We start from the raw sequence: 12,354 nt of genomic DNA, 5'->3' as shown, positions 1-12,354 counted from the left end.
ATTAGAATAGACTCAGGACACTCTATCAGACATATTATAAGTATTACAGGCACTCAAACAGATGCACTAGTGTACATATACTCAGGATACATAGTAAGAATCAAGATATTCAAGCTACAGAATGACAATTACAATCTACAGGATGTAAAACCATTATGATCTATGTAACATAATGATAGTAAGACACTATTGAGATCAGGAATGGATACACTTTGTATGGAACAAAGTACAGAAGTTTAGAGGGCAACTTTAAGTTAGAGAACAGGTTTAGAACCTAGACAACCTGCTTAATCCACTCAATCCACTCAAACAGATTATCACACTACTTTAAGGGAAAGTGAAGGCAATACACATATAGTCAGCAAATATTAGAGTGATAGTGAATTAGGAATGATTGATCAGACTATTCAAGCATTCAGGAATAATATTTCAACACTCTAGAGAGAAATAGAGTATTAGGAAGCTTAAGGACACTTATTGAACAATGATACAGTTCAATCTACTCTAGGAATGAGTAGTTACAATCAGTTTGAAGTACAAAATCATACAGAAGACCTCTCCAGACACTACAGACATGTTCTAGGACAGTACCAGACGTTTTATACTGAAAATGAAGTCATATTTCAACAAGAGGGCAAGAGGCACAAGTATTACATTACATACACACTCTTTGAGCATACAATCATGTTTGAACATACAATTTTCTTACTTAGATTGCTACAAAATGATTTTGCAAAGAGCTTTACAGGACCAGACAGTATTAGTACTACAGGAAACAGGACACACAATAGGTACATAAGGAAAGAATACATTAGAACAAGGACAAGGATACAGAAAGACAGGAAGTCAGTGCTAGAGTGTATTAATCCACACATGGATTTTCCAAATGAACAGAGAATTGGTAGCATACACTCAGGACTTCAGGCAGCACTACTGTACATACAGACAGGACTTTTCATTGAGACATACATGGAACAATACAGTATACAGACAGTTACAGTACTCAGGAAAGTAGAGAACACTACTTAGACATTTTGTGATAGAACATTATACTATGAGACAGCAAAAGTATACTTAGACAATTCAGGAATTGAATCAGTCAACTTACAAAGACACAAACAAGTTGAGACACAAGGAAACAGTATGAGAATATAGTAGGACATTCATTATACACAGAGATACTATGTATATACACACATATCTAGTAATATTAGACTCATACATTACAATCTCATTGAAATCAAGACAATATTTTCATTCAAGGACAGATATTACACTCTAGGTTACACTCTACAATTAGTATTTAAACATTGAGCTCAACAGGATATCCAGTTTTGTGTCACAGTTGGTTATTGTATGTAAAAGAGTACACATTTGGAGATATTCTACCAATACAAGTGTAAGGCACTACATTTGCAGGAACTAGTCTATTAGAAAAATCAAGGACATAGTAGAGGAATTTTGGAATATATCTCTACTACATGTTATTGTATAACTATTCTACAGGAGCAGAGAAATATGCAAGGTTAGCTAGAAGCTGTAACACTAATACATTCTATTAAGGAAGAAGGCTATAGCTTTGTTGATCAGGGATTTACCTCTGTGCTTCCCAAAGATGTGGGAGAAGAGAATATTTGTAATTACTACACTACCAGAATTTCTACTTCTGTACATATTGATATACACTGTGTGTCTCAGAATACTCAAGAGCCAAAACACTATATCTCCCTAGGAACTCTACTGATTCCCTTTGAAAAGTGTTGTATTGATAGCAACAATTAAGAGGCAACTTTTCTACTAATTGACTATACAGTAATATGGACTATGTTTAATTCTATTAATGTTTTATCTAGTTTCACATAGTTCAGAACCATACTACTCACTGTCTAGAATACTACCACTGTCTTAATACACACTAGATTGACTTCAGATCAGTTTAGAGAGGCAGTAATACATTACAAGGATGTTTCCCATATGTATGGGCAAATATCCTTTCTAACATTTATAACTATAGTAAAATAATAAGAAAAATAAAAGTATTAGAAAATTAGAATTGTGAATATAGTGTTTAAGTATTAATACCTTTTAAGGTAAGGAAAGTATAAACTCGACATAGTATGTCACATCAGTCACAGCACAGCCACTTCCCCATTAGGAAGGACCTGATAGCAAAAATCAAGCAGTAGACATTAACATTTTTTTAGCACTTGTAAATACAAAAAAAATATAGATTATGGTTTTACAGCTCAGCCAGAATACTAGCTGGAAGGATTCTATAGCTATAGTATGTCTTATTTGCCTATTAAGCCTGTGCTCCTGTCAACCCCTTTCTATATGTATTTATGAATTGAGCAGACTGGTTACAATACTTACAAAACATATAATAAAATCAATTTTGTAAGAAAGAAAGATTTAAAGTACTTACTTTTGAAAGAAATTAAGAGGGATAGAATCAAGGCATGTTTGAACATGCTTTTCCATTTGAGCTTCAGTAGTAGGGGCAGGCATTATCTGGTAGTTGAATTTAGTATAACTCTAGCACTATTTAATTGTAAGGAAACTTACTGTTCCTTACAAGAGAATTCTAATCACCCTTAGTTCACTCAACTACTGACTGGGATAACCTAGTACTCGAGTGAGGGGTTAGGGGAAAAGAATCCCCTTTACCTAGTAGTCAATACTGTCTTTTATAAGAGTATACATGTGTAGATACATGAGGAGGAAGTGTAACTAACTACAATGAGAATATATGTGCTTGTGAGTCCTACTGTACAATAATCTGACACAATCAGCAATGTAGTAATAATAAAATACAAACCAGTAAATCAAATCCTTACACTCACCCTCTAGCATTTAGTCCTAAATACTAAAAATCAGTAGAAAAAGGTGGAGAACTTACTTAAAGTAACAATTAGTAACAAGTAAATAAAGAAATACCAGAGTATATATTTTGGCAGGCTAGTTCCTTGTTTCTTGTTTTTTTATTATGATCAACTCTAAAGTGTATCTAATAGAGTTCTAGACTAAGTATGTCTAATTTAGAAAAATTTACTATATAGTTAATAGTTAGTATAAATATAATTATTACTGTTAACATAAGAGTAAGTTAATGAATCAGAGTCTAGAGATTAGATTATTAATGACTCTATATGAGTAAATGATTTAATAGTAGTAATTTTAGCTCCTCCTTAATTATAAAGTATAATAATAATTAGTAATAATGTAAAATGTAATTTTTACACTACTTTTTAACTATTAATAATAGTATAAGCTAAAGAAGTAAATACTTATTATTCTATTTCTTTTTCTGTTAGCTTCTTTCTCTACACTTTAGTTCTACTTTAGAGTTCTAATACTTGAAACATAAGACCTTTTGACCTTTTCTAATATACAGTCAAACTTATTATTAAGTATAACTCTTAGTAGATATGTAAGACTATACTTAATAATAACTTATACTTATTAATAGTAACTTAAGTAATATAGTAAAAAAAACTGTATCTTATAGTACATACATTTATAATACATGAACATATTAGAAGATGTTCAAATATCAGACTGTTTAAGAGAGTTATTAACCTCCTTGTATAGATTTCTTATTAGCTTAACAAATATTAATTAGACTTTAGTAATTTTAACTTTAATTTTACTCTAAGAAAGAGTATTAAACTTTGTTATAATGAATAACAAGTTATTTATATAGTTTTCTTTAAATTTCATATGTATTTTACAAAATTTTTAGTAGCTTGTCTAAAAAGTGACTTTATATAGTCTAAATATATTATATTATATAATTGAAAATAACTCTAATTAAGTATTTAATTAATAGTTTTTAACAAGTGTAGTAGGAATACCCCTTAACTCTACTATAACATTAAGTGTGTGTCTACCTTATATACTACAGGGAGGAAGTCTGATAGTTCAAGACATCCTAAGTACAGTAACACTATATAAGGCAATTAGGGTTTCCTAATATAGAACACAAGGAAAGAGCACAATCTAATACTCCCCTTTAAGTATTAATTGATAACTAAGACTGTATGCCTAATAGTTTAATTAGATACTTGATCTGTAGGATGTAGAGAGCTTTTGTAAGAATGTCTGCTAATTGGTTCTAGGATTAAACATAGTATACATTAATGTAATTGTTTTGAATGTAGTATTGCACAAAGTCTTTTTGTAAATCATAAGTTTAGTGTGAGCATTGTACATTATTTTGTCAGACTTTACAGTCTTTATCACACTTTAGTTATTATAATAAATTGTAATGGGTGCTGATTCAGTCTGTAGTACCTCTTTGACAAATTGTTTAAGCTAAATGGCTTCCTGAGTAGCATATGCTAGTGCTTGCAACTCAGCTTTGTAAATGGATAATGGTACCAAATTTTACTGTTTGCTTGACTAAGATATGGTCAATTTAGCTAATTGAAAGATGTAGCTGTTTATTACTTTATGTCCTTCTGTCATTCATCTGTCTGTATTATAATAGTCTCATAGTTTTAAGGCATTTGTGCTTCCAAGTTGAAGCCAATAATTTGTTGTATATTTCAAATACACAAAGCAATGTTTCACTACTCTGTAGTAATACATTTAAGGCTTTTGTAAGTAGTGTGCTAATTGCTCAGTAATATAGGATATGTCTGACTGTGTGTAATCTGTAACATATCTCAACAATCCTACCATATTCATGTATAGTATTGTTTCAACATTACTTTCGTTTGTATCATACATATTGTTTGTATTATTGGATAGATCTATTTTAGGGGTAATAAGTGTTTGTAGTGCCTTTTTGTTTTCAAAGTGGTAATGTTTGATTATACTCTCAATATAATGCTTTTACTGTAAGCTAATTGTTTGTTGAGGTCTATCTCAGTATATATTAATACCAAGTAACTAATGTATTTTGTTACTGTCAGTAAATGTAATGTATTGTCTTAATACATGTTTGAATACTGTTATTATAGTAATAGTTTTGCTAATAATTGTAATATTGTCAATGTGTATAAACATTATAAGAATCGTTTTATTATTTTGTTTCTTATAGAATACAGTGTGATTGTAATTAGCTCATTCTAATCCAATCTTAAGTAGTAGTTCAGTAATCTTCTTATACTATTGTCTACCTGCTTGTTTCAATCTGTATAACACTTTGTTTAAATGTAATGCCTGTCCAGGTTTAATATCTGTAAGTAGCTTGCCTAGTAGCAGCTTCACAACATAAATGAGCTTGTCCTCATTTAGTTCTCTGTAAAGATATGTGGATTTTACATCTATCTAATGTATCTCATAGTTCTTAGATACTGCCCAAGATAACAATAATTGTACTGTTGATAGTTTTGTTACTAGGGCAAATAAGTTGTCAGAATAGAAGTCTATTCTATTCTTTTGAGCATATCCTTACACTACAAATTGTGCTTTATATTTGTCTATTTGGCTGTTAGCCAGTCTTTTAATCTTACAGACAAATTTTGTTCCATTTATGTTTGTATTTGTAGGGGGGATAGTATATGTCCATGTATTTTGTTGTTAAAGTGACTGTATTTTGTCCTTCATAGCTTTGATCCATTACTCTTTGTCAGTACAAGTTATAACATTGTAATACATTAATAGATTACTATAGATTTTGTTGAGGAATTTGTTAAATTCTGTTAGATACATAGCTAGGTTTATATTGTCTTTGTAATTTAAACCTATAGTTTGTTTAACCAGTCTTTGCTCTCATGTAGAGTGTTGTATGACAGGTTCTTTATTGTTATTATTATTATTAGGAAGAATCTTATTGTTGTTCAATGTATCATCATTATGATTATTCTCCCCTTCAATTCTAGACATGGGTTTGTCTATAAATTGTATGTATGAATAAATGTTTGATATTGTACTACATATACCCAGAATTTCATAGGTAACTTTGCTAATAACAGACATGTATGTACACTGTTAAAGATAGTCTTATACATACATTCTACAACTCTGTTTTGTTATGGTGTATTATGTACTGTTAATCTGTGTATTGTTCCTTGACTTTCAATGTATGTAGTGAAGTCTTTGCTTAGAAACACTGTATCATTATTGCTTTGAAGAGCCTTTACTCTTATACTGTATTGTGTAAAGAGTTTTATTGTATACTTTACATATTCAGTAAAAGCATTACTCTTATACTGTATAGGTAACATAGTCACCTATTGTATAGTATTGTCTACAATAGTAAAAAGATATTTGTACTTACTGTATGCTTGTACAGAAGCAGGTCCTCAAATATTAATATGGAGATAATCTCTGTAATTTTGTACAAGAGGTATAGTTTGTATTTTTGGTATTTTGTTGTGTTGTATGTTTGCTTTAATACAATCCATACACTGTACATTTTTATTGTCCATTATCCTTTGACTTATAATCTCAGGATACTCTTGTATGAGTTTGTATAAGTAATCAAAATTAACATGACTCATTTGTTAATGTAAATCAACAATAGTAATTGTGTTAATAGATTGTTTATTGTGATGAGAAACTATCATATACAAGTTATTTCATACATGTATTTCACCAATCTTTGTATGAACAGGCAAATAAATAATACATTCATTGTTTGTTTTTGTTAAAACATAACCTGCTTTGTATAATAGTACTTTACTAACAAGTGTGAAGTTCAGATTAGGATGATAGTATACATTCTGTAGTGAAATTGTATTCACCTCAGTATGCTCATTGTCTTTGTCTCATAGTTTTACATTAAATCTTATTACTCTACTTTTACTAAGTGTAAATAATAATTTATTCACAATTGTAACATTTATTAGAGTTGAGTTCTGAATGTTTGTAAGACAGAACAGGTATAAAGTAGTGTGTACATTTGTGCCAGAATCCAATATATTAATGTAATGTGTTAGTTCTGTATTATTACAATGTAATACATTAATACATATATTTGAATCATACTCAAAGTCCTTAATAACTTCTTTTATTTTGTTGAATGAGTTTATAAAGTTGTCTACTTTCATAACACTATCCTCTTGTATTTTGAATGTAGAGAACATGTTGGATTCAACAGATAGAATGTTAGGGATTAATGCTAAGACTTCTATAATTATAGACTCTAGTATTAGTGTTTTATTAATGTCTTTAATGAATGCTACTATAGTAAGTACAGGTTGAGACAATGTAGAAGTAGAAGTAGAAGTAGAAGTAGAAGTAGAAGTAGAAGTAGAAGTAGAAGTAGAAGTAGAAGTAGAAGTAGTAGCTGTTTGCTTATACTTTTTCTTTCAAGCTTTTGTTGTTCTACTCATTAGAGAGTTTTAGTAGTCTTTTAACATATACTTGTACCTATTATAATTATAGTACTTGACTTTACTATAAGGCTTCAATTTGCCCTTAGCTACACTTTTGCCTTTTGTTTGTAGGCTGTCTTGTTCAGAATCATGTTTTGTTTGAGAATGCTGAATATAATACTTAGTGTATGTGTTTTGTAATTTGTGAATCAACTTAGCTAGTATTAGTATGTTTTTCTAAGCTACTGTAACTGTTAGTAGTTGATTATAATAGGTAATCTGCCTATCTAGCATTGTAGCTACCTATCTATACTCACAAGGAGTAGTAAGGTTAATTGCTAAGATGTACATATTGTTGTTTAGTACTTTATTGTGTACAGTTAACTACTTGTAGATTTGTTTAATATTGTCTAATATCTTATCAAACTATAATACATACTCTTTAACTATAAACAATGTAAATATGTTTACAGCATGTGTCATTATTGTTTGAACATTGTATCATTCAGAAAGCACCTTTATAAGACTTATAACACTTGTATGTATTGTAAAGTTTGTATATATTGTATTAGTTATTGTTTTTATAATATAGTAATACAAAATATTACCTGTACATATGCTAGCATTATTAGAAGAAGGAGGATCATACTATAGATGATTGGAGAGCATCATAGTAGTAAGTACACTGTGTATGTGTAAGTACTATATCTTATATCCCTTTGTACTAACCAACTTTTCAGTTCTCTTAAAGAACTTTAGAATATTAGAGTCCTTTATTATAGTATTAATAAAGGTATATATTGTAGACAACATTGTGATGGGTTTGGAGGGAGGGGAAGTACTAGAGCTTAGTGTACTAGTAGGAGGCAAAGGCATTCTGTAAGAGTAAGTATATAGGAGTATTCAACAAGTAGTAAGACTTATAACCTTTTAATAAGTATAGTAAGAATACCTCTCAGCTCTACTATAACATTAAGTGTGTGTCTGCCTTATATACTATAGGAAGGAAGTCTGATAGTCTAAGACATCCTAAGTACAGTAATGCTACATAAGGCAATTAGGGTTTCCTAATATAGAACACAAGGAAAGAGTACAATCTAATAATAGTTTTTAGTCTCAAATTGTTATACTTAATTCCTAATAGTATTTATTATTAAAATTCTCTATTTTCTTACTTACTATTATAGTAGACTGAAAAATTCATGTGTATTAACAGATTAAGTTAATCTACAAGTATACTTATAAATAAGTTCTACTATATCTGTACTAGAAATGTATACAGAATTTATATAGTATTATTATTGTATTTTCAACTAGTCAACTGATTAGATAATCCTGTTTTACACTTAAGCAAGCAAGTTATTGTACTTGTTGAGCTTATCCTTACTAAGATACTTTAGAACTTTCTTTGTTTGCTTGATGAGAACTGATTAGGATGCTACTACTATATTAGGAAGATGCTAAAAATAGATGTACTCATGATATGGTCTACTCACAAACTGTCATCAAAGTACAGTAAGTTAGTCCTATCATTGTTCAAGAAGCATTATTACTGAATATGAGATAAATCTGATTAGTATCATTATGGTTGCACAGTTGATTAGTTTGCTGCATGGAAATCTTCCTCCAATAATATAATAAGTTTGCCCCATGTGAAATGTTGTGAAAGTCATCCCCCTGATACACATCTTTGCACTACTGTAACTGACAACAAGAAGTATGTTTCGCAATTCTTCCAGGTCGAAATCGCACTCGCATCATCGCTCGTCTCGATCGAGTACAGCAGCAACAGCATCATCAAGTGCCAGTAATACAACACAGAACAGAGGGTCCTATACTACACTGAACCTAAATTTTGGAAGTCTGCAGGACGTGGACTGGAAGAATCAGATCAGGCATAGAGTCGATGAAGTGATGCAATTTCTCAGATTCAGGACGCCTCTCGCAACATTCAGTATATCGAACAGTTGTATTCAAGCATGGGTTGGTATACGCTTTGGATCAAATCCAAATTCGAAGTCATGCAATTTGCTTTTTGATTCGGGCTCCTATGTAACATGGCTCAATGAAGACATATACAAGCAGATTTGTACAGCTACGGGAGCGGACCAAGGGACTGATTGTCATAAACAGGTGTTACTCCGTTATGATAATGGAAGACAGCAAGTCACTGGCAAACTATACAAGAACTCAGTCACGATTGGCAATGTGACAATCAGAGATCAGGAATTTGCGCTTGTTGATCAGCAGGAATTTGGAAGATTGGAAGAAACACTCAATGTAGAAGGTAACTATCTGGATGGAATAGTTGGGTTTGGAAGGTCGCTGGACAAATGTGTCATAGGCGACCCGGACTATAAAGTCGTTTCGATACTCGACCATCTACTGCAAAGGCAAGGGACAAATTGCAGAGCACTTGGCATAGATTTGAAGATTCCGTCAAACAACGAGCACACAGTAGTGGGTGAAGTACATATTGGCGGATATAGGCGAAGCTTGTTTAAACCGGATGAAATAACATGGGTTCCAATGAACCGCCAAAGTCTTCTCATCCCCTACTCCTTTGATATGGGTATCTCATATCAGGCACGACCCATAACACTGCGGCGATTTCCGACATTCATTGACTCTGGCTCACCATTCATAACTCTTCCAGGTTATGCTTTGGCGAATTACATTAATGCAGTCGAAGAGGTGTCAGGCAACAAGATAAAATTTGAATACGACAGTGAACAAGGACTCCATTACATTTCAAGGAAAAACTATGACAAGCTTAAGGATGCAGAGCTGAACTTTGATGGCCAGAATAAAAGGCTCCCAAAACATATGCTAATACTGCCCTCTGACAAATTAAGACGATGGATAGCCAGTGTACCTGCAGGACGCTTGTACCTTGCCTTGCGAGATGGTGGAGATGTGGATTATATAATCTTAGGTCTTTCATGGGGTATGTGATATTATTTCTGCTGTTCCTTGCGTACTAAAACAATTTCTAGCGTGGAGATACTACCTGATTGGCGACATGGTAAATTCTAGAGTCGGAATTGCAAAGGTGAAAGAAAAGACGGATTATATCTGGAGAGAACTTCGTTGATGAGGAACCTAATGATGAACTTACTGATGTTACTTAAGCAGGAGGATGGGGGGAATTTGATACATTTCTCGCAGAGAAGATACACGCCTTAGCATTCCAAATTAATAAGTGATAATGTCCACCGTAAATAGTTTTCTAGTGTCAATGTAACTTGTAACGTTTGATCGAATACACCTCGTTGTGATGAGTACGACTGTATGAGGGAATCACAGAGTCACAGACGGTAGTTTCTGCCTGGTCTTGTTCCGCGCTTCAAGATTGCGTGTGCAGGAGTCTACTCCTGGCGTCTGCTAATCAAAGGCAAAAGCGTATAATTTTGGCCCGAGTTGGTAGTGGCTTTGAAAGGTTCTGCTGGAGTATTAAAGCAAAGTTCAAAACGAAGTTCAGTTCTGAGGCGTCGGACAGAATAAGTAATGTGGGTCACGTGCTCTCACAGTACTGTGAGCGCTTCACGCACAGACGACTTTCTACCATTCAACAACGATGAGCAACAAAGTCAATATTGAAGGAGCACTGTTGTTTGAGCAGCCTTTCGCGAGGGTACGGGCCACTTATATTTCACATTTGAGAATGCTAGCTGAGCTGGTAATATGACTTGCAGGTGCCATATGAAGCCTATCGCAAGTTATTTCGCACCTCGCAGAAGTACATTGAGCGCGAGCTTGGTGCTGTCCAAACCGCATCAAAGGATCTCTCAAAGCACACAAAATCTAATTATGACCCTTCTGTGGCTCTCAAGTCTATAGATACTATGATGAGCAAGGTCGAGGGCTTGAAGCGTAAGGTACGCCTAATTGCTGTAGCGGTGTCGTGTGATACGTCCGTCGTTAACAAGATGCATTCCTCGATATCTTAGCTTTCAGATTTGCATGAGAGCTCGGGACTACAGACGCAGCATGTGATGCATGAACGATTTGTACATATCTCGGAGCTCGAGGCCTTCAATACACGAGAAGATCCTGCGTTCAGTCGGTGGGCCGACACGAGGATCGATAGATGGCTTGTTGACTGGGCTCTGAGAAATGGGAAGGAGCAGATGGCGAGGAAAGTTGCGGAAGAGAAGGGTATCGAGGTAGTTGGCCAATGTGTTTCACACCTTCCTTCCTTACTAATCAACTCCGCAGAAACTTGTCGATATCGACCTCTTCTCCGATATCCACCGTATCGAAGTCGCGCTCCAACGACATAGCTGTACAGAAGCGCTTGCATGGTGTAGTGAGAACAAGGCTGCACTACGAAAAGCGAAGAACACACTCGAGTTCGAGTTACGTTTACAAGAATTTATTGAGCTCGCACGAGCCGATAAATCGATCGAAGCGATCGCATATTCAAAGAAACACCTTGTTCCGTGGCAAGACACACACTTGAAGCAGATCCGTCAAGCTGCTACTCTCCTCGCTTTCCCCGAACGATTGGCCTTTGGAGCGTACAAACGACTATATGACCCATCGCGTTGGGAGAACCTCGTATACTCTTTTAGACTTGCAGTATACAACTTGAACGCCTTACCTACCGAACCTCTCCTCCATCTCGCACTCTACGGTGGACTCGCCTCGCTCAAACTTCCCGCATGCTACGATCCCTCCCAACCCAAGAACGCCGACTGCCCCGTCTGCGATTCTCGTGGGCTCGGCACACTTGCCAAGGAAGTGCCATGGAGCCACCACGTCAATTCAACGATCGTATGCTTTTTGAGTGGGAAAATCGTGGATGGGGATAATCCACCCATGGCCTTCCCGAATGGTTATGTGTATTCGAGGAATGCACTGGAAGAGATGGCGAGTAGACATGATGGAGTTGTTACATGCCCACGGACAGGACAGGTTTGTCAGTTTAACGAGTTGAGGAAGGTTTTCATCTCTTGAGAGGTAGATTTATACTTGCTTCTCGTAGCTTTTTTCATTATTGTCGTTGTACGCTATTGTACACTGTCATCAACTGTACTACTAATCAATCAGATCTTACCACTCCTACGCCTTTTTCCTTGTCGAGAAT

At 34.1% G+C, this 12,354-nt stretch overlaps 2 protein-coding genes across 2 annotated transcripts; both read left to right on the top strand.

Annotated features, from left to right (window-relative positions):
* Positions 1-8,748: 8,748 nt before the first annotated feature.
* Positions 8,749-10,359, top strand: FOMMEDRAFT_32032 (acid protease; the record flags this gene model as incomplete). Its single annotated transcript, XM_007271374.1, has 4 exons — positions 8,749-8,780; positions 8,935-9,072; positions 9,128-10,212; positions 10,262-10,359. The coding sequence occupies 4 exons, from the start codon at positions 8,749-8,751 to the stop codon at positions 10,357-10,359; spliced, it is 1,353 nt and encodes a 450-aa protein (XP_007271436.1).
* Positions 10,360-10,842: 483 nt separating this feature from the next.
* FOMMEDRAFT_129613 (uncharacterized protein) lies at positions 10,843-12,324 on the top strand (the record flags this gene model as incomplete). Its single annotated transcript, XM_007271483.1, has 4 exons — positions 10,843-10,899; positions 10,961-11,143; positions 11,216-11,431; positions 11,484-12,324. The coding sequence occupies 4 exons, from the start codon at positions 10,843-10,845 to the stop codon at positions 12,222-12,224; spliced, it is 1,197 nt and encodes a 398-aa protein (XP_007271545.1). The 3' UTR covers positions 12,225-12,324.
* Between the last annotated feature and the right edge of the window lie 30 nt (positions 12,325-12,354).

This window comes from Fomitiporia mediterranea (assembly GCF_000271605.1).
Source record: "Fomitiporia mediterranea MF3/22 unplaced genomic scaffold FOMMEscaffold_17, whole genome shotgun sequence".
Lineage (NCBI taxonomy): Eukaryota > Fungi > Basidiomycota > Agaricomycetes > Hymenochaetales > Hymenochaetaceae > Fomitiporia > Fomitiporia mediterranea.
This window is presented reverse-complemented; position numbering and strand designations above follow the sequence as displayed.